Source organism: Vicia villosa, linkage group LG7 (assembly GCF_029867415.1).
Source record: "Vicia villosa cultivar HV-30 ecotype Madison, WI linkage group LG7, Vvil1.0, whole genome shotgun sequence".
Lineage (NCBI taxonomy): Eukaryota > Viridiplantae > Streptophyta > Magnoliopsida > Fabales > Fabaceae > Vicia > Vicia villosa.
In genome coordinates this window covers 102,700,691-102,724,912 of record NC_081186.1, presented here as the reverse complement: position 1 = coordinate 102,724,912, position 24,222 = coordinate 102,700,691, and the positions used below count along the sequence as shown (strand labels likewise).

Below are 24,222 nucleotides of genomic sequence, written 5' to 3'. Positions count from 1 at the left end.
AGTTCTATTGTATGCTTAGTTGACGATTTCTCCACCAATCAAACATACGGTAGCTTACCGTGTTAAATTAAAATATTGCTCAATCGACGATCTTTCCACCAATCAAACAACCCGGTAGCATTACGAACCAACACAAAGTGAACATTAACTCTTCATCTATCTCTACAATCAAGAAGCTAATGATTATCTCTCCTAATTAAGATTTGTGAGGTCTATCTCTACAACAACACAAATCCCTAACATTAAGATGCAAAACAACCCACCAAACATAACCCAAACATCAAGATGTAAAAAATCAGGAAAAACAACAAGTTTATATTGTAAAGCAACTTTATACAACGCCATGGGCGACAAATATACATGAGATCAAAGTATATATATACAAAACCCACAAATGAAACCACAAAGAGAAGAAAAGAAGAAAAACCCAAAAATCTCACGGTTTGTCGGCTCCGATTGATGAAGGATTCAACCCCGGATCATCCATTTGACAGCTCCAATGTGTTTTCTAGCATCTTTCCACTCAAAAATGGTTGTGATGACTTTGGGAACAAATACCCCAAAGCATAACCCTAAAAAATGTGATTTTCCCCTATTTAATGACTTTCCAAACCGCCCAGACCGCGCTTAGCGCGGTCAAGCCCGCTTAGCCCGCTCAACAGAAAATTGAAATCTTGTTTTGGCCATATCTTGAGAACCGTAACTCCGATTTACGCCCGGTTCGAAGCGTTGGAAAGCTTATTTCATGCTCTATCCAACAATGACAACATATCAACCAAATTGGTGATTTATTATTATTTGGTTTTGAGCTTTATTCGCCGAATGAATTGATTCCGCCGCTCAAAATCGCGCATTTGAAGCCGTGTCTTCGCCACGTTATTGCTCATGCTCCAAATACGCCTCAATACCTACAAAATGAATAGGAAAATATCAAAAAGTATATATTTACACGAAAACGTAACAAAACACAAATGATACAAATATACACAAAAACGGGGAATTATTCAAACGGTATTAACAAAAAGTATCGATAAGTGCCACTATTTACAAACACAAAATAACTACATTTTGAAACTTAACAACTCTCCCCAACTTGAATTTGTTTGTCCTCAAACAAGGCCAAACACTCAAATCGCAAAAGTTAAAATCCAAAGAATCAACACGATTTAGAAAAACGAAACAATTGTACGGTTCAAACAAAAACGTACCAACAAAGTAAATACTTACCACAATCCTACAACGAACATGAAAATGAAACGAATCCTAAGTACAAAAATCATACAAAACATTCTAAAACAAAACAAGCTCAATCACGAATCACGCCTAGCAAAAATTCATCAGTAGATGAAAAACACCGAAAGGTGAGGACTTTGACACACACCCGATAAACTTGCAAACAATAGACAAAATTATGCGTTCATCTAATAGTAGTATTGAAAATGCAACGACACGAATCACAAGGGCTTTCAAGGTTGTAATGTGGCTCGGTTAACAAACAAGTGATAAGTCCTAAAGCTAATCAAAACAAAAACTTGCCTAAATCTAAGGGAGTAATTACTTCCATAAAGTTTCAAACAAAGGAATTTCAATCAAACTTTTTCTTCCTCACATGTTTCACACCAAACACAATACTTATTAACACAAATCTTATTCCAAACTCTTTTTGTTCTTTTTCTTTTTCCAATTTTTTTTCTTTTTTCTTTCTTTTTCTTTTCTTTCTTTTTCACAATTTTTTTCTTTTTCTTTTATTTTCACAACCATATACCAACCACATCATAAAGAGGCAAACATCCTCTCCCCAACTTGAATCCAACCACAATATACATTGAATACTCCCTACTTTCTAAGGCAAGGTAAAATTTCAAACTATAAATCATAGTTGAGGGTTCAAGAAACAAAGAATCAACATCCAAACACAATTGAAAACCAAACGCTCATAGACAAGCATTAAGCAAAAACAATATGGATATTGACAAAAAGGCTCAAATGGGGTTACTAATGCTCACACACTCACAAGGTGAATTGATATTTAGCTATGGTAGTTGTGCTCAAAATCAAACAAGTGCCTTGATCACTTTCGTGCATTCACAAAATCAATACAAACGACAGATTAAACATAATAATATCCAGTTAAAACAAGAAATGTCGGTCACCCGCATATGTATACAATGGAAAGCCACCTCACATTTATGGGAAAAAGGGGAAAATAATGTGATTCAAGTCATGAGCAAGTTATGCAAAAAGAATGAATAATATAAAAATTGTACAAATGAAAAGTCTCCTAAACATGTTATGCTATAGAAAGCGATAAACGAGTACCTTGCTATGTACAAATTCGAACAATCATTACCGCACAATTGGCATGTTGAATCAATCAAAATTGAAGAATTACCAAATGCGACTTCAAGTAATCGAGCCAAAATTTGAGTCTAAACAACAACAAAAGAATTAAAATTATAACTATAAAATACAAAACTATAAAGCCTTGGTGTAAGTGGGAAAAAGGCGAGTCAAATGAATCATTAAAAAGAATTCATTAGCCAAAAGCTACAGACCGCGCTAAGCGCGGTCTAGCGCGCTAAGCGCGCTACACCAGAAAGACAAAAAACAGTGCAACAAAACAGGAATTCCAGTGTGCCTCCACTTAACACCTACACTACTCATTTACAGAAAAACAGAAAAATAAAACCGTTGGGGTGCCTCCCAACAAGCGCTCGTTTTACGTCGTTAGCTCGACGCCTTTTATTGTTTCGCGAATGGTAAGAAACTTCCTCGCGGTACGCCAATGCTTTCGCCTCAAACGCAACCTAAAGGAAATGTCCTGCCCAAACACTTAACAAACGAATCAAAAGCAAAAGTATATACAAGTATGTGTAAAAACATAATATACATAAAACACAATATTTACAAAATCCTTATTTGGCTAAACAAATTGAAAAGTGAAGATTTATAATTTACGAACTATCCGAGTTCAATTTGTTTAGCCAACTTCACCTTGCTAAATAGCAAAAGTAAAGAGGAACAAAATCAAACACACAAACATGTATAAGTATGAAAATATAAACATGTATCAATATAAGAAAATATACAAGTATGAGAATATGCACAAAATATACGATATTCACAAAACTCAAAAACAAAGAAACTATCGCAATGCGAATTCAATAAAAACACCAATCCCCGGCAACGGCGCCATTTTGTTGAAGCGGTAAAGCGGCAAGCAACAAAAGATTTGGAAATATTTATCCGGGAATTTATCGTGTCCACAGAGATTAGTGCTACTGAACTGCTGTTCGACGGATTCTTAGTTATGAGTTTGTTTTTGAATGAATTTAAATATGAAATGGAAAAGTAAATATCAACACAAAAAGAATACATTCTTCAAATAGAAGAAACTATCAAGTATTGCATATAATCTACTCTTCACAAACTTAAACTTATCGACCAGTTGCACTCAGTCTACTATACTCCTTAAACCATTCACGTGTTGCCCGTTGTCGGCATTCGTGTCCAAACACCTCCACGAGTTCTATTGTATGCTTAGTTGACGATTTCTCCACCAATCAAACATACGGTAGCTTACCGTGTTAAATTAAAATATTGCTCGATCGACGATCTTTCCACCAATCAAACAACCCGGTAGCATTACGAACCAACACAAAGTGAACATTAACTCTTCATCTATCTCTACAATCAAGAAGCTAATGATTATCTCTCCTAATTAAGATTTGTGAGGTCTATCTCTACAACAACACAAATCCCTAACATTAAGATGCAAAACAACCCACCAAACATAACCCAAACATCAAGATGTAAAAAATCAGGAAAAACAACAAGTTTATATTGTAAAGCAACTTTATACAACGCCATGGGCGACAAATATACATGAGATCAAAGTATATATATACAAAACCCACAAATGAAACCACAAAGAGAAGAAAAGAAGAAAAACCCAAAAATCTCACGGTTTGTCGACTCCGATTGACGAAGGATTCAACCCCGGATCATCCATTTGACAGCTCCAATGTGTTTTCTAGCATCTTTCCACTCAAAAATGGTTGTGATGACTTTGGGAACAAATACCCCAAAGCATAACCCTAAAAAATGTGATTTTTCCCTATTTAATGACTTTCCAAACCGCCCAGACCGCGCTTAGCGCGGTCAAGCCCGCTTAGCCCGCTCAACAGAAAATTGAAATCTTGTTTTGGCCATATCTTGAGAACCGTAACTCCGATTTACGCCCGGTTCAAAGCGTTGGAAAGCTTATTTCATGCTCTATCCAACAATGACAACATATCAACCAAATTGGTGATTTATTATTATTTGTTTTTGAGCTTTATTCGCCGAATGAATTGATTCCGCCGCTCAAAATCGCGCGTTTGAAGCCGTGTCTTCGCCACGTTATTGCTCATGCTCCAAATACGCCTCAATACCTACAAAATGAATAGAAAAATATCAAAAAGTATATATTTACACGAAAACGTAACAAAACACAAACAATACAAATATACACAAAAACGGGGAATTATTCAAACGGTATTAACAAAAAGTATCGATAAGTGCCACTATTTACAAACACAAAATAACTACATTTTGAAACTTAACACAAATGCAGGATTCTTTATCCGCAAACATCTCACGGTATCAAGAGGCTCAACAAGTACAAGATTCTTTGTCAATAGACATGTTCTTGCCACAAGATCAAGCTAATGAAGAAGATTATAGTGATCCATGTAGGTTTATAAACTTCGATAATGTTGAGCAATATATTAATTATTTCGAAGAAGTTTGATTTTATTAGGATCAAACTATTCACTCTACTTTAGTCACCAAGTGTATATGATATGGTTTTTCTTTTGAAACATGAAATGTAGCAATCAATTTTTTTGTTAAAGTTGTTTTACATGGTTATATTTAATAATTTAACTGCGTTATTTTAACTCCTCTCGTTAATAATTTAGGGCCCGTTTGTTTTGGTTTTTTTTTAAAATGATTTTTGTAGTGTTACAAAATTTTGTGAAAAAAATTTTTACAAAGAAACTTTTTATAAAAGTTTTAAATGAAAATTTTGTTTGAATAGTAATTTTTAAAATGTGATTTTAGATATTTCATCTATTTATAGATAAAAAATTTAGATATCAAAATTTCAAAAAATCACTTAATTTTGAAGCTATTTCAAATAGATTTTCATAAAAATCATTTTTGAAATACAACTTTTTAAAAAATTACGATTTTGACAAAGTTTTGGTCTTCAATAATCTATATTTATGTTCTAAGATGTCAAAATTAGTGTTTCATTTTAAAAAAAACGAATATAAAAAACTTGTAATATTTTGAAAAACGGTTTTGGAAAATCTATTTTCAAAAATAAAAAGAAAAAATCCATTTTTTTAAAGCAGAAACAAACAGACCCTTAATTGTGTTATTTTAACTCCCGTCGCTATTTCAATCAATCACATCATACCATTTAATTTTAGCATATTTAGTTATTCATTAAATAGTATTATTAGCTATCCAACTTTTTGAATTGGGGTAGATAAAAATTCCCCATATTTTATACTATTACTATATTTCATTTTCTCTAAATGTAAATGGAGACTCATCCCAGAGGGCTTGGTCAAAATTTATCATCACTCATAGGTTAAAATAAAAACTTTTTTCTATTCTTTACATAATCAAAATGAAATGAGTACTTAGTAAAAGCTAAGCCAAAGATAAATGAACTAAAGCACCATTAGAACCAGCATTAAGATCAAAATTAATAGAGTCACATACATAAACCTAATCCTACCTCAAAAGTTCCTGGCTAATATAACAACAAAATAATGTGAAAGAATCTTCTACAATCTATATACTAATTAACACTTTGATCATAACTATTACAATTTGTAAGAGTAAACAATGTTGCTGCACTTTTCAGATCATGATCTTGTTCTTGAGATTGACCTTCAACTTGAACATGTTGAATGTAATCATCTTCTGCTTTAATTACTTTATTATCTATCTTATACAAAACCATATCATTTTCATCACTGCATATCATTTTCATAAACTTCATCATTTTATATGTTATGCATGTCAATCATATAAAAAAATCATACATCAAATAAATTATTAATTAAGAAAAGGAAAAAATTATACCTGTTTTGTAGTATTTCACCGGAATCAAACCCTAATTCATTTCTTTCATCACAAGGAATATCTAGAATTGGCTTATGATCATAATCATCACTAGCATTACTACTTTGTCCATGCAATGACAAAGATGATAAAGAAATAGAATTTTGCATAGCCCCCCAATTATTAACATGTTGTTGCAAAGGAGTATTAGTACTATTAATACTACTACTATTACTTTCTTGCATCATAATGTATTGTTCTTGTTCCGGTTCTTGCAATTGTGGCACATCTTGATTTTGAATATTGTAATGATAATTAGCCGGCGCAAGCGATCCCGATGATGGGTTATAGAACCCTAACAAAGAATCTTGATTCATAATAACTTGATCACCATAACTAACTTCTTGTTGTTGTTGTTGTTGAGATTGTTGAGCTCGGAGAATCGCGAGTTGTTGATGAACAAGATCGAGTTCATTTTTATGATATTCAATCTGAGCTTGAAGATCTTGAATATATCTGTAACACCCGCCAACAGGGTCATTGGCCCGCATATCAGATTGAAAAATAATGGTTCTCATGGCTTGATCCTTGCTAGGAGGATCAAGATACTTAATGATTTTGTTGATGTTGCTAACACCAAACAATTTGTGAGCATTGATGAATTGTCTATGACGATCATGAGGGAAATAAGGCGCTAAGATGCAATCAGGTGCACATTTTCTACGTTGGTATTTGCATGCAGCACAAGCTTGAGTGGTGTTATTGTTTTTGGTGTTCATGGTGGTTTAGGTCACAGAAAAAAAAGGAGAAGATGCGTTTCCGGAGGGGAAGGTGGTTGTTGGGGATGGAGAATTTCTCGACCTTTATTTTCTCTTTTTTGGGTTTTCAAGGATGGAAAGAGAAGATGGTGAGAAATGAAAGGAAAGACGTGGATAGATATAGGTTAATTATAGAGAATGTTTCTCTAACTAATTTTTTACTAACTTTGTCATTTTCTTGTTAAAGAATTTGGAACATTTTAATATAAGAGTTTTTTCCAATCAGTTACTATATTTATAATTAAAATATATGTGTTAAAAACATATATTTTAATTCAACAAAAATCCTTTTTTAACACATTATTTTACTAAATATCAAATATGAATATTTAATATCTTGATATTGAAATTAAATTTTAATTAAAAAACATTATTATTATTATTATTATTATTATTATTATTATTATTATTATTATTATTATTATTATTATTATTATTATTATTATTATTATTATTATTATTATTATTATGCTTTTTCTTGTTAACTTGTCATATTTTAAATATTTGTTCTCTTATACATAGAGCATGAAGAAATAAAGCCTTATCTTTGAAAAAATATATAAAAAAAAAATTGTTAGTTATTTTACTTAATTCGTGGATTCTTCTAACTCGCCAGATTTTCAAGCTAGTCAAAAGAAACAAATCTACTTATTCAACCTATTCGAAATTTTAAAATAAAGAGTTAGATAAATGTGCGGAATGGACATGAACACGTTTTATCACCCCATTACTAATAAAATAATTTAATAAATTATAATTGTTTCTAAATAAACAGGAGTTATATGTAAACACCTTCAAAAACCCTAATTTTTAAATTCATGACACTCTATTTAGGTAAAGAATTAATTTCATCTATACTTAATTAATTTGAATTTTTTTTTCGATGATAAATTTAATATTAGAAAATGTACAGATTACCTGGTTGAATTCTCTCACATTCAACTTGATTTGATTAATGCACTAATGTAATAACTTAACTCTTTCATGAGTTTATACATAATATATTTTTTATTTTTTTTTGCTTTATACCACCGATTTAATCCGATTCGGGGGCGATCGCAGTTGCGGAGGATCGAACCGTGATTCTCCCTACCAAATTCAACACCAATTACCACTGGACTAACTAGCAATTGCTACATAATATATTTTTTAGTCACATCAGTTTGACACTATGTTTCAAATTTAAATACTATCCAAAATAAATGTCAAATTTAATACATTAACACTTTTAATAACTAAAATAAAATTTAATACATTAACACTTTTAAAAACTAAAATAAAATAAAATGAATTAAATTATTCCAATCAGTTGAAAGCTATTATTAAGTAGATCAAATCGATACAATTTTATAAAATTTAAGAATAATTTGATCAAATCGAGGGGTTATAAATTTGCATTATTCTCATGTTATTTTTTAGAGTGATTCTCAGCTGCTTGTTCACGGCCTTAATTCTAATCATTGTGGTAATTTTGAGTTTAAAATTATTATTAAATCTATTAAGTTGCTTCTGTTAGAGTTCCCCAACTTTGAGGTTAAGTTTGTAAAGCGTCAAGCGAATTTGGTTGCCCATACCTTAGCTAAGGCGGCCAATTCCTGGACTCGACGCATGTTATTTGATGTAATTCCTCTTTGTATCTCCTCTTATTTAATTAATGAAAGTTAAGTTTGCCTTTGTCAAAAAAAAAAAAAAGAATAATTTGATCTCAGGTCATTTTATTTCAACCAAAAAGCAAGTTATTTGAAACATATATAAATTTAAACTATTTGAATATGTTACATAAAATTTCTAAGTTGAATGGATACTTGCTTCAATTTGTGAATGTAATTTTTTATAATAGTATTTCAAACACTCTAGAAATGTCTTAGAATCAACGCGCAAGAATATTCACAATAATTTAAATTATATTTGAGTATGCATAGAATAGATAAAAATTCGAATGTATGGACGATCAAATCTGAAATTTACGCTAAAGAGGATATATAGTTTACTGTTACGTGATTTTTTTTAATTCGAAATGGCTTTTTATAGACTAAGTAATGTTGTTTTCAAGGTTGTGCCCCTTGATGAAACACATTTTCGACAACACTTCAAACTAAATGTTGCAACTTTTCATCTTTTACCAACTATTACAACATTTTTCAAAGCGTTGTTATTTTCAAATTTAACAATTAACAAACCGAAGCAACAACTATAAAAGAATTAGAGCAACTACCACAACCATGTGTGGCGGCTTGCTGCCACGTGCTGGCCGAAGGCTTCAGCCTAACATTGGGGCGCCATCGACGATGCCATATATCGCTGCAAGTAGTTTGATTGCTCAAATATTGTATTGTGCCTAAGTGCTCAAGTGCCGCCACTAGCGCCTCTACGTCCACGCCACTCGTCTTGGTGTCACACCCGGTGTCATCAGTGATGGTACTGACAAGAGGGAATGTGAAAGTGACAAGTGGCGTAATACTTGAAACCTCCACACTTTTCCATGTGACATTTTATCCTCTTTAATTCCTTTGTTGAGTTAATGAATAGAATTAGATATAAAGAACATTAAAGTGAGTTAGAACTTCTATGTGGGCATAACTAAATATTGAGATATACAATGTCGCTTATCAAATTTGAATGAGTTTCAAAATGTCGGGTATGGTGAGATGACCTTAGGGTTTTTTTTAATCTTTATCATTGCTCCATGTCATCTCTTATAACGATGTGATAATATCATACTATCTTTTAAGTTGAACTCAGTCATATGCATCTTTGTTCCTCACCATGAATTTCCTAAGTGCTCGATCAAAATAATATTTGGTTCAGGTCATTTTAGACTCATATTATTAAAAAAAAAGTAAATTATTTTTATGAAAACAAAATTATCTTCAGATGTGATCAAATACATTTTTAAGTATTAAATAAAAATAGTTTGTCTTTTTAATAAATATTTTGTCTTTATCTTTTCTCAATTTCATTAAATAAAATGAGAGTTATATTATTTAAACAATATAACATCATCAATAACACAAAAAACACAAAGACCTACATATTTGAAATTATACAAAAATTAAATGACGCACTATATTTCACATCAAATTTTTTATCTCAACATATTGATAGTCTTGAAACAATTAATGTACTTTAGATCTACTTTATTTCTCACACATATTTCACTCGCTCAAGTGCCGTCTATAAGTCGCCACGCCCCTCGTCTTGGTGTCACAGTTAGTGTCATCGATGATGACATCAACGAGAGGGAATATGAAAGTGACAAGTCGCATAAGACTTGGGACCTCCATAATTGTCTATGTGATACTTTATCCTCTTTAATTCCTTTGCCGAGTTAATGAATACAACTAGATATAAAGAACATTAAGGTGGGTTACAACTTCTACATGAGCATAAATAAATATCTAGATAGACAATATCGCTTATCAAATTCGAATGAGTTTGAAAATGTCATGGTGAGATGACCTTAGGTTTTTTTTCAATCGTTATGCTTGCTTCATGTCATCTCTTATAACGATGTGATAATATCATATTATCTTTTAAGTTGAACTCAGTCATAAGCATCTTCGTTTCTCATCGTGAATTTTCTAATCATATTTGGTTCAAGTCATTTTAAACCCATATTATTTAAAACAAAAGTAAATTGTTTTTATGAAAACAAAATTATCTTTAGATGTCATCAAATACATTTATAAGTGTTAAATAATAAATATTTTATCTCTATTTTTCTCAATTTCATTAAAACAAATGAGAGTTGTATTATTTGAACAATATAACATCAACGATAACAAAAAAAAAAAAAAAAAACACAGCGACCTACATATTTGAAGTTACACAAAAATCAAATGATGCACTATATTTCATATCAAAATTTTCATCTCAGCATAATGATAATCTTGAAACATTTAATGTATTCCTATCTACTTTATTTCTTACACATATTTCACTCTTTGATCATTCTTTCTTTATGTTTGAGCACTTTCTAATGACAATCAAACAAACTCTTCATATGTTATTGACAAACATACTTCTCTCTTTCTTCATTCTTTACCTCTAAGCACTTTCTCATATCATGACTATCAAATACACCCTTCATGTGTTATTGGCAAACGCAACTTTTGCTCCTAAAAAGAAATATCGTTATTATTTTAGAAACACAACGCCTCCATTGAATATCCTTATAATACTCTCTGATAAAATATTAATTATAATGTTAGTCATGGTTATTCTCCTCCCATCTTCTATAAAAACACTAAAGTTAATAAAATTCCTTCATATATCTCTTCTCTTCTCCTCCAAAGCCATTCCTAAGTTCATTGCCTCTGACTTCCAAATAAAATTAAAAAAAACTAATTTCTAATAAAACACAAAAACATGTTCAATAAACTAGCATTAATATAATTTTTCAATTTTTCTTTTTGTTAAGCATATGAGTTTATGTTTTCACAACCAAAAAAAAGTATGAGTTTATGTGATATTAATATAGAGATTTCATTTTTTTTAAAGAAATTTCATATGTTTTTCTGGTAAGAAATTTCACATGTTTTTTTTTTGGAGAAAAAAAAAATTTCACATGTTTTATGAAAAGAAAAAAAAATTAAAAAAGTCAAGGTTTCAAATCTAGATAAATAGGTACAGACTTGGAAACATATTTTTATGGAGAAAACTTATATATATCACAAAAAGTTGGATAGTGTATATTCAATCAATCATCTTGTATTATTTAATTTTAGTATATTTAATTATTTATTAAATAGTACAATTACTTATTGTTTTTAAAACATTTTATATTGGAAGTAACCTTCCTCAATTATTTTAGTTGGGTAGATAAAAATTTATCAATTTTTATTGTCAAAAATAAAAGTAAGAAATTTAAATATGTAGTTATTAATTTTTTATTTGACTATTTTATGATGAATACAATAAATTTATAATATTTTATGTAAAGTTATTAGAACCAAGATTTTTGGCTTGCTTTAATCCACTCAAAATGAAAATGAAAGTAAATGATAGAAATAAAAAAATAAATCAATTTCAATTATTTATATACAATATATAGACAAAGATGGAAAGAAGGAGAGAAATAGAGTAAAAACAAATAAATCTTACATTTTTTTGTTTATTAACGAGGGAAAATCCCATAAACGTAGATATACACTTTCTTTTTTAGAGGTCAACTCCTTTTGTGTTTGTTCTAGGACAATTTAGCCATATGTAAAAACTGTTAATTGCATAGGACAATTTAGCTATATGTTCTATATTAAAGTTCATTTTACTAAGCCATCAACATACATATTGGCTTCCCTGTATACATGTTCTATAGAAACTTCTTTGTAAGAAGTCACCTCATTTTATGTTTGTCCTATTAAATTCATCCTGACCCAACATAATCTTCACTTTTTGTCTCACAATCCTGCATGGTTTTTTGAGAAAATGCTTATGGTTCACAAGTTAATGCTTTTGGGACCGCATCTAGAATTGAGTTTTCTATAATTCCTATGCTTCATAATATGCAGGTCAAGAAAGATAAGTGGTATGAGGAGGAATTCCGTTGGAGATCTTATTTTCAGTCTACTCAAGAAGAACGCAGGCTGCTCCAAGAGCAATTGGTTGTACAAGCTATAAATTTTGATGGCTTTGCCTCATTTTCCACTGAGTAATGCAAACTACCATAGTAAGAACCATGCTGCTGCTCAGACCAGAATAAATAGCATGATGACTCAAGCCACTTAGCATCAAGATGTATACACGCAATTCTACCAACAAGTGCGCAAGTCTATGAATCGTGCTGGAAGGCCACCATATAGGGGTCATTGAGGTCATTGAAGTTTGGTGTTGTTCGGGTGTCAAATTAGCTTTTGTCATGTTCATTTCTATTGGGTCGTGAATATTGTGCCATGCATTTTCTGTTTTTCATTCAGGTTTCATTACATGTTTTGTTATGGTTGTGTTCCATTTGCTTATGTATTAAACAATCTTACCATGTTTTGTGGTTTTGTTTTGGTATCTTGAATTAATGAATGACAACCTTATTATCATATATTGTCTTCTATTTAGGTTTCAATTTTGCATCACTCCATGTATATGGGTATATGTGAGTGCATATTCTTACTCTTGCAAAATGCTTATGTGTGATATATTTTAGTAATTACGTGATAAATGATACTTCTCATGACTTGCTTCATCATTTTTTGATGTTGTCAAAGGGGAGAAGCATATGTGACAAAGTTGGGATGCACATATTCAGGGGAGCATTCATGAAATGCATCGTCGCAGGTTTTGCCATAATAAAAAAGAGGGAGTATGTGAGTGCACTTGCATATTAGATGTTTTGCATGATGTCAAAACTAGTAAAATCTTAGCATTTCGGTTTAATGGACGGTATCTCCAAGTCATTATGTGTACCTTTGCATTAGGGATCTTAGAATTCACCTAGAATGTGTTTGAAGAAGGTATCATGCATCAGAAATCAATTACATGGCATTAAAAATCAATTGCAAACTTTAAAAATTAATGTTTGCTCAAATCATAAGCTTATGTGTCGATGGATACGTTGTATGAGTCAACAAATGTGCTTCAAAAAAGAAGCTTGTAGCTTATGTAATGCATGTGTCGACATATACGTGTTCCAAATCGACACATGTTACTAAAATTGCTCCTACATGTCGACACATGTTGCTAAAATTGCTCCTACGTGTTGACACATATGTCTTTCTGGTTGACACATATGTTGCAGTTTTAAAGCCTATATAGCTTATGTAATGAATGATTCGACACATGAACTTACACAGGTTGACACATGCATTAATATGTGTCGACACATGACTTATATATGTCGAAACATGCTGAAATATTTCTTTAGAAAATTGTATATTTTTCAAACTTTAAGGTTTCCCTTTTACCTCCAACTTGCACACTTATAAATACTTCATAAATGCATCATTTTCAATTTGATGAAACTATAAACACATAGAAATATTTTTCTTCGTCTTCAACCTTCCATCTATGCATACACACAAGTAAACTATGCATAATCATTTTTTGCTTGGGTGCCATCTAAACTAGGTTGATAACGTCCAATTTAGGTTAGTGTAATTCGTGTACTGGGTTAAGAATCTTTGGGGGTTTCATTGAAAAAACTGTGAAGGTTTTTCCTCCATGATCAAGGTGTTAATTTGGAGGGTTTTGTCAAGAGTTATGCAATTTGGATTCTATCGAGTGAAATCTTTGAAGAACCGGAGACTCTTGCAAAGCAGTAGTGTGAGACAGTGAATCAATTGGTAATCTTGGGTGAAAATAATTTGCAATTTAGATTTGACCAAGTGAAAGCTTTGAAGAACAGTGGTTTCTTACAAAGGAGTGGCACGAGACGGTGGATCAATTGATATTGTTGGGTGACTTGATCAAACATAGATCAAGGGAAGAGAAGTGCAAGGATCAACATCAAACATATGGTTTATAAGATTGGATTGCTTCATTTCTCTTGTAAACAATTTTTTTTTCATAGTAATATTGATACATTGATAAACAACTCCTCGTGTCATCTTTCTCTCTATCTCTTACATTTAAATTTTCATTAGTAAATTTTTTAATACATTGATTGAGTGATTGATTCATAGTGATTTTCCCTTGATTGTTAAAAGCTATATTGTTTTGTTGATTGTCTTACAATCTATTTGATTGTAAAAGGATTTTGATATCAAAAAACTCGGAAGATAATTTTTCACTTTTCATTTTTCTTATTATTTTCATTGGAATTAGATTACCCTAGTAAGCCTATTGAAACGATTGATTGAAAATTGTGTGTTGGTAAGTGCAAAAATATCGTTATTTTGTGTATATAATTTATTGCACTTATCGATACTTTTTGTTAATATCGTTTGAATAATTTTCCGTTTTGTATGTAAATTCATATAATTTATGAATAGTTGTATTTTCAAATACTTTTATACCGTTTGATAGTTTTTGTGTCTTTTTGTTGGTATTTTTGCGTATTTGGAGCATGAGCAATAAAGTGTCTGTGAGATATTGGATCGAACTCTAGTATGGTCAAAGAGTGGCTTCTTGGTTCGACAGGATTAAGCATGAAGTTGAAGGTTGTTCACATGCTTGTGTCGAAGATGCTAGGGTTGTTAGCATGTTAAATTAGGTTTAGTGTTTAAACCCTAATTTGTTAAGTTAGCTTGTTTATTAAGTTGACTTGTGTAATGGGCCTTGTGGAAAAAACCCATTAGTTAGTATGTTCGGTTTTATTATAAATAGCATACTAGTCTCTCATCATTGCAACACAGCAAATCCTAATTTAGGGTGAGAGAGGTTATTTGTTATTCTTGTAAACTTGTAATCTTGTTTTCTAAGAGAAAGTAAAAGAATAGCAGTTATAACCAATTCTTGTGTTCTTCTTCTTCCTTATCCTTTATTCTTTATTTGCATTATACTTTGTTCTTGGCATTGAATTCACAACAGTGTCAAAGACACGGCTTCAAACGCGCGATTTTGAGCAACTTGTCAATGAATAAGGATCAAAATAGAATAATGATAAATCATCAATTTGGTTGATATTTATTAATTTTTAGATAGGAAATTGAATAAGCTTTCCAACGCTTCGAACCGGGCGCAAATCGGAGTTACAGTTCTCAAGTTATGGCATTTTCACTAAAGTTGTTTTTTTGTTGACAGCCCAGGCCACGTGATGCACCCTCATAGTGCACGGCGCGTGCTCTGTGAGTTTCAAAGTATATAAATAAGGGAAAAAGAAATTTTTTTAGGTTATGTTTTGGGTATTATGAAACCCCAACTCATCAACCATCATTTTTTTGGTAGAGAGAGCTTGAAAACAACATGGGATTGTGCATTTGGATGATCGGAGGTGGATTGCTCATCAATCGGAGCTGACAACCTGTGAGATGTTTGGTTTATCTCTTATCCTCGTTGTGTGTTTCCTTTTTGTTGGGTTTGTTTGTAAGTTTACTCTAAACCTATGTATATTTATTACCCTATTATTGTATAAAGTTTGCTTTACAAATCTTTGTCGGTGTTTCCTAGATCTTTTTGCTTAAATGCTTTGGATTTGTGTTGTTGTAGAAATAGACATCGCAAGTCTTGATTAGGGGGATATATGTTAGCTTTAGATTCTAGAGATAGGATTGGGGTTAACATCCACATAATATCTAAGTTTAATGCCTCTGTGTTGTTCGATTGGTTGAGACATCATCGAAAGAGCAATATGGTTGAACTCTTGTCGGTGTTGCAGAAATGGACATTGATGTGAGAGATATGTGGTGATTCTGACGAGTATTGTAAGTTGAGTGCAACAGAGTTATAGGTTTAAGTTTGTGACGAGTAAGTGTATTTACATGCCTGATAAGTTATTTCTTTCCAAAGAATGTATTTATTTTATGTTCATATGTTATATTTTCCGTTTTTACTTAAAACCCATTTAGTCCAAACTCATAACTAAGAATTTGTCGAATGGAAATTCAGTAGCACTAATCTATGTGGACACAATAATTTCCCGGATAAATACTTCCAAAACTTTTGTTGCTTGCCGCTTTACCGTTCCAACATGTGTATCAATTCCTTATCATTTTCTTTCATTTCTTATGATTGTGCATATATTCGAGTTTCCAATAATCGCTTCGGTTTAGACGACTTATTTTGTTCTAGGCCAAATATTCCTTTTGAAATAGTTTTTGCGATTTTCAAATACATTTTTAAAAGGGTAATTTTAACTCGGGAATCTATTCAGCCCCTCTAGATAAATTTTTGTCGTCTAACAAGTGGTATCACGAGCTATGGTTCATTTTGTGCTTTAAAAACACTTATCAGATAATGGTTATCGAACCAAAAAGGGTGTATAGTAGAGCACCTATTTTCACCTGTGAAATTTATGGTTATCGGAAAGATTGTATGCACATTCACATCAATTCATAAGATAAAGGTGTTTGGGAAACCATTATCAATGGTTCAACTCCAATTACCGTGATCGATGCTAATGTTGTTGTCATGCCTAAACCATAAGCACGATGGAATGATGATGAAAAGAAAAAGTGGGGTTACGATAGGAAAGCAAAAAAATATATTCATATCCGCTCTTGTTGTTGATGAATATTATTGTGTTTCCCATCGTGAAACCGCTAAAGCTATACGGGAGGCATTGCAAGTTGCCCATGAGGGAATTAATGAAGTCAAACTAGCTAGAATTAATACAATAAATCAAGAGTTTGAACTCTTTCGCATGATGCACAGTGAAACCATTTTCGAAATGCAAAAGAGGTTCACTCATCTCATAAATTGTTTAAATGCACTTTGTTAAACTGATTTCCCATAAAATTGCTACTAATTAAGTTTTGAGGTGTCTTACTAGGGATTGACAACCAATGGTCACCGTGATCAATGAAGCTAATGATCTTACACGACTAAATCTCACTACATTGTTTAGTAAGCTTGAAGAACTTGAGCAAGAACTCACTTGCTTAAAGAAACATGAGAAAAAACTCAAAAAAGAGAAAGGCAAGGATAAAGAGGTATAAAATAAGTCTATTTCTCTAAAGACTTCTTGTTCCAGGTCCTGAACAAATGAGCAAAGTGGTTGTGAAACAAGTGACAATGAGAATTTGGATGATGAATAAATTATACTTTTTGTGAAAAATACAATAAGTACATCGAGATATATGGGGAAAGAATTATGTCAAAAACATCAGCAAATTTAGAAGACAAACTACATCTTCAAAGGATGATTATTACAAGAAAGGAAAATCAAGACGTTTATGTTACAATTGTGGCAAAGCTAGCCATTACAAGCCGGAATGTCCACTCCTTGATAAATATAATGATAAGGGTCAATGCAAAAATACTAGCCAGCCTAGGAGAGTTTGTGGCTTAGGGAAATGATATCGATTTCTCAAGAGATGAATACCCAAGTGATAAGGAAAAGTCGGCAATCGTTTGTCTCTCGACCTATTATAATGAAAGGAAGAAAATAGAAGTTAACTCATCAAAATACAATGAGGTTTGCCTATTGCCTCATTATAATGAAAAGAAGAAAAAAGATGTCAAATCATCAAAATATGATGAAGTTTTTCTCTCGGATCATTATCATGAAAGTAAGAAAATGAATGTGAGTCATTCTAAATAAGAACATTTTGATAGATTATCTCATTCCAATTTTTTAGATGCTTTTGAAAATCTACGTAGAGAAGTGGTAGAGGCTTTCAAAACTTTAGCTTAAAACAAAAAGATCTTTTCATATTTTGAAGCTAAAGTTGTAGAAACCGCAAAACATATGGAATCTCTAAAGCAATATATGTTAGCGATAAAAAATTACAAGTTGAGAATGAAATCCTCTTGGTTTGATTTTGGGTGTGAGACTTGTCACATTTGGAAAAGGGAGATTAAATCTCTAACTGTCAACCTAAGCAAGGCTCTAGAACCTAAGGTAACTTTTGATATTGATACCTCAAAATACAAAATGCTTTCTCATTATCCCTATAAAGGTCTAAGTTTTTAGAAAATAAATCAAATGGAAAAAAGCTCATCTCATCAAAATTTGACTTGTCATTATTCTTGTGTGAAAGGTCACACCATTGCTAAATGAAAGATTAGGAGGTTTTAAGTTCCTACTGGCGTCTATCAATGGTTTCCTAAACGCAACCAAGGTGTCACTTACCCTCAATGACCCAATAAAGATTGGGTACCTAGTGTATCTTGTTGAGTTTGCAGGATATATATCTTGGCCCTATGAAGAGAGTACGGGATCTCATTTGTGGAAGCTTAAGGCATATGATGGGTGACAACTTCAAATTCATTGAATTTGTGGCAATGAAGAAGGAATTTGTGACCTAGAAAGCAACAACAAGTATTAATAAATTGGTAAAAGATATATGATACTTTGACGAATAAAAAAGTGGTAAGGACATTGCTATCGAAAGTTATTGTGGCACTATTTTCATTTAGTTCAACTTTCATTCGAGAATTCCTCATGAAATGCTTGTGCATGATCTGTCCTTTGTACGGTGAGGTTATATCGTTTCAGTTTTAGCTTTATGTGTAAGTAAATTCTTTTACTTGTTTATTTGTCAAAGGTATGTGATATAATTGGTGTATGATGTATGTTATGTGTGTTCACTTCTAAAAATTTCAAATTGTTAACTGCGATGCGTTTCAGTTCATATCCTTATAATGACCTCATCTCATGATCTTCACCTGTATTATATGATTGTCATATCTCATGATCTTCACATGTTTCAAATTGTTACGTATTTCACATGTGCTTCAAAAAAAGCATGTAGGTTATGTAATGCATGTGTCGACACATACATGTTTCAGGTCAACACATGCTGCTAAAATATCTCCTATGTGTCAATACATATGTGTTTTAGGTCGACAGATGTGCTACAGGTTTTTAGCCTGTAGCTTTTTTAATGAATGTGTCGACACATGTCCCTACACAGGACAACACATGCATTAATATGTGTTGAAACATGACTTATATGTGACGACACATGCTGAATTTTTGTTGTTGAAAAAATTGCATATTTTTTCAAACTTCTAGGTTTTCTTTTTGCCTTCAACTTGTACACTTATAAATACTTCATACGTGCATCATTTTCAATTTGATAAAACTATAAACACATACAAAGATTTCTCTTCATCTTCAACCTTACATCTATGCGTACATACAAGCAAACTACACATAATCATTTTTTCTTGATGCTATCTGGACTGGGTTGATAACGTCCAATTTAGGTTGGTTTTACCGGTGTATTGGGTTGAGAATCTTTGTGGGGTTTTATCGCAAAATCTGTGACGCGTTTTCTCCAAGATCAAGGTGATGATTTAAGGGTTTTAATGAGAGTTACGCAATTTGGACTCGATCTAGTGGAAGCTTTGAAAATTTTGGGGTTCTTGCAAAGGAGTAGCACGAGACGGTGAATCAAAGGAGTAACGTGAGGCAGTGAATCAAATGGTAATCTTGGGTGACAACAATTTGCAATATGGATTCACCCGAGTGAAAGCTATGAAGAACAGTGGTTTCTTGCAAAGGAGTAGCGTGAGACGGTGAATCAAATGGTAATCTTAGGTGACAACAATTTGCAATTTGGATTCGCCCGAGTGAAAGCTTTGAAGAACGGTGGTTTCTTGCAAAGGAGTGACACGAGACGGTGAATCAATTAGTATTGTTGGGTGACTTGATCAAACTCAGATCAAGGGAAGAGAAGTGCAATGATCAACATCAAACATGGGTCTGTGGGGGTTGGATTGCTACATTTCTCTTGTAAACAATTTTTTTCATAGTAGAATTGATATCTCAATTCCACATTGGAATTGGGGGAAGACGTAGACGAAGTGAGGCCGGTCGGTGAACTGCCTAAACAACTCTTTATGTCCTCTCTCTCTCTCTCTCTCTCTCTCTCTCTCTCTCTCTCTCTTTATATATATATTGAGAAAGGGTAATCTTATATGAGAGTGAGAGGAAGAGATAACGATCGTTTGATTAAAATAAGCAGTTGAGATTTAATATTTCGTTTAAATTATCCATGTGATCCTTTTATCCTCAAATGTTTTCAGTTGAGAAAAAATAGGATTACTTGACGAGATATTGAACCTCAACCGTTTATTTTAATTAAACGGATGTTATTTCTTCCTCTCACTCTCAAATAAGATTATCCTTTCTCGCTAAATACATATTGATTGAGTGATCGATAGGTAGTGATTTTCCCTTGATTGTTAAAAGCTATATTGATTTGTTGATTTCCTTATAATCTAATTAATTGTAAGAGGTTTTTTATATCTATAAACTTGAAAGGAAAATCTAAAAAAATTGATCACACGTCAAGTGTTTGATAATTTGTCACTTTACGTTTATTTTTATTTTTATTGAAAATAGGTTACCTTAGTAAGCCTATTGAAACAATTGATTGAGATTGTATGTATGTATGAATTGTTTATTGTTGTCATTCATTTCTTATGATTGTGTGCATATCCGAGTTTTCAATAAAAAATCTGGTTTAGACGACTTATTTTGTTCTAGGGCAAATCTTCCACTTGCCATAATTTTTGTGATTTTAAAAAATTATTTTAAAAAGGTAATTTTAACTCTGGATAAATTGCTAATGTTTAACAATTGAACTTCATTTAAAGATGTGTCAGAAAAAACAAGGATATATTTGACTTTTTTCAGATCATATTATTTTTTTAATATTATAGATAAAATGTTTAAATCAATAGATAAAATGTTTAAATCAAGAGTTAAATATGGTTTTGTTTCTATAAATATTTCTATTTTAGCTTTTATTCCTTATAAAAAATATATTAATTTTTATTCTCTTTAAACTTATTTTTACACTCATTTTTTGTGTCTGTACAGGGGAGTAAAACTGAGTGCAAAAATAATTTTATAAAAATGAAAAGTCAATAGTTTTTATAAAGACTCATTTTAAATAATTTAATAAGGACTTTAAATTAATAAGATAATATAACAACAACTTAAACCCAACCTAAATAATAAACTTTATCTAGGTGTTTATACTTTATCCCGCTGTTTAACATGCCATCCAAGCACTAGATAAGATCTATGATATGATGAGTTGCTAAATTTCATTTCATCTTATCATTTATTTATCGGTTTAACAACATAAATTATTTAGTCCAAGCACTAGATAAGATCTAAGAGCATTTGTACTCAGCCTAAAACGTCTAATTCTAAGAGCTAAATAAGTTTCTATCCAAAATATCTCATATTTTAATTTTAGTCCCTATAAAAAAATTAAATATTTTAGTCCCGATAAAATGTGTATGCATTCGGTTTTACTCTATACTATTTTTTAAAATTTTAAAATCTATTTAATTACTCTTAAATTTTTAAATTTTTGAATAATTTTTTTCCTAAATGTTTAGAATACTATAAAATATTTATTTAACAAATTATATAATTTTTTAAAATGAAAAGAATTAAATATAAATTTTTTTAATTTTCAAAAGATAATATAAAAGTAATGCAAATTTAGACATAGAATCAAATTTTGAGTTTTTTTTTTCCGATGACTTTTTATAACATTCTAAATATGTCTGTAAAATAATCATTCAAAAATACACATTAATTTTTTAGTAGGGACTAGAAATAAGTGTATAATAATTTTGTAGGGACCAAAACATATCATTTTTTTAATAGGGACAAAAAATAAAATTTGATAATTTTATTGGGACCAACTAATTTAATTCATTTCCATGAATGATATTTTTCATTCAATTTACATGTAAAATTTAATCAAAAATCACCATTGATTAGATTAATTAAAGACTACCTATCACAAATTTGGCCTCTAACTTGAATTCTTTAATCTCGTTTCATATTGGAAAATTTTTCATCCAACCCTATGGATTTCTTACACACCACAGGAATTTCCACTTTTGCATCCAGCTTCCGTAAATGGATCTCCGGAAGCACCCCATATTTAAAAAAAATAATAATTTCTTTCATAGATGCATCTACGGAAGCGTACAAAATCAAAGAAATCATGTTTAAACACACATTTTTTCCAATTTAAAAATACTTCCGTAGATGCATCTACGGAAGGTGGTGAAAACAGAGTTTTTCGTAGATGCATCTACGTAACAATCTGCTATTTTTTGAATTCTTTTCATTTTCATTTAAAAACTCCATTTTTTGAACACACACATTTTTAATTAAGAATTACATATAAAGACAACAATGCGTCGACCAATATAAATACCATATATAAATAATGTCAGTCAAATACATAATCCAAACTCATAGTCGAGTACATCATCAAAAATACATAAACAAATCAAATATAAATACATCATAAAAAACTACTGAGTATGCTGAGTCGCATCTTGCGTACCGTCCTAGCCATATCCCCCAGCTCCGTCTCCGCCTTCGAGTCCACCAAGGGCTCTGCTGGCTCTACCCCTGGCGTCAAGTGTCCCTGGCTCGATGTCGACGGTACAGAAATGCACTCTCTGCCATCTTGATCATATCGTCCAACACACGCCTATGGCTCCGAGGCCCCTATCAGCTATCTAACGACACAGAGGAAAAAGATCCTGAGTGTGGTCCAATTGAGCCTGATGCGCACGGAGAATCTCCTCATGGGCTGGTCTGGGCGGACCTCCCTCGGCAGCTGGAAGCAGGGCCGTCTTTGAGGGCGTGCAAGGTGGGCTACCGCACAGGGCCTCCAAATTTTTACGGTTAAAATGTAACTAAATAGGGCCTCATAAATTTTTGTCACTGTTAAATTATGGTTAAATAGGGCCTCTAATTCTTTTGTCATGATTGAACCATGACTAACCTACACAGGGCCTCCAAAAGCTTGAGACGACTCTGGCTGGAAGCATGTAGGGTGTGAGACTTTGTAGTACCAGGAGATGTATCCCTCGACACAGCTCCAATCATGATCTGGTGGCATCGCCCGTGCCTCCTCATGGACCACATGTTGCTCCCAATCTGCGAATACCTCCTCCAACTGCATGCGGGTCATGGAGATAGGAGCTGAGGCAGTAGGATCGCGAGGTATCGTCTGCTCAAATCCAAACTGCCGCATGACGCGCTCCGGAAGATAGCATCCAAACTTAACCATCTCCCGATGCGCAGCATAGCAGACATACTTGATGTCCTCGGCGACCATGCGGTCAAGATCGCGCTTGTATGGATCTGGATGCTGGTTCCCTTGGCGGGGGAAGAAACGACTGGAAAGAGGCATGACCTCTGTGTAGGTGGACACCTCTTCCCAACCAATAATGTAAAGGAAGTACTGTAGTATCCAAGCCTGAAACAAAAAAACACGTTTATTTTAAAGTACTATTAAAAAAATATAAAAAAAGTAGAAGAGTATAAGATTGTTACCACTAAAAGTGTACAGCTGCCTGCCACGGTCCTTGCCTTCCACATGCATCCCTCTCCCAGTCTGTAGTAATTGTACGCCAATACAGCCGCTTCCCAGTTGTACTCATGGATACGTGCTATATCCGATAAGTACGTAAGGTATACGACGTCTGTGTACGTCGAGTTCGTGTCCACAAAGAGCTAGGTGCCTATCAAATATAGGAAGTAGTACCTCAGCGCCCGCTCTCTGTGCGTAGCCTGCTCCAAGTCGTCTCCCTCAGCCTGGTGTGCCGCAGTGAGCTCCAAGTCGTATTGTCTCTGAAGAAATTTTCTCATATAATATGTCACCTAAACATCTAAAAATACCTCGAAAATTGGAACTCTTTGATCTCTTTTCAAGTATATCTAATTATAAACATATGAGAGACAAAATTCAATAAATAA

At 32.3% G+C, this 24,222-nt stretch overlaps 2 protein-coding genes across 2 annotated transcripts; both read right to left on the bottom strand.

Annotated features, from left to right (window-relative positions):
* Positions 1 to 5,828: 5,828 nt before the first annotated feature.
* On the bottom strand, positions 5,829 to 6,994 carry LOC131618098 (LOB domain-containing protein 22-like). The gene is made up of 2 exons (XM_058889364.1): positions 6,142 to 6,994; positions 5,829 to 6,032 (listed from the first exon to the last, which is right to left on the bottom strand). The coding sequence occupies exons 1-2, from the start codon at positions 6,897 to 6,899 to the stop codon at positions 5,855 to 5,857; spliced, it is 936 nt and encodes a 311-aa protein (XP_058745347.1). The 5' UTR covers positions 6,900 to 6,994; the 3' UTR covers positions 5,829 to 5,854.
* Positions 6,995 to 23,245: 16,251 nt separating this feature from the next.
* LOC131619875 (uncharacterized) lies at positions 23,246 to 23,906 on the bottom strand. Its single transcript, XM_058890917.1, has 2 exons — positions 23,814 to 23,906; positions 23,246 to 23,722 (listed from the first exon to the last, which is right to left on the bottom strand). The coding sequence occupies exons 1-2, from the start codon at positions 23,904 to 23,906 to the stop codon at positions 23,246 to 23,248; spliced, it is 570 nt and encodes a 189-aa protein (XP_058746900.1).
* Between the last annotated feature and the right edge of the window lie 316 nt (positions 23,907 to 24,222).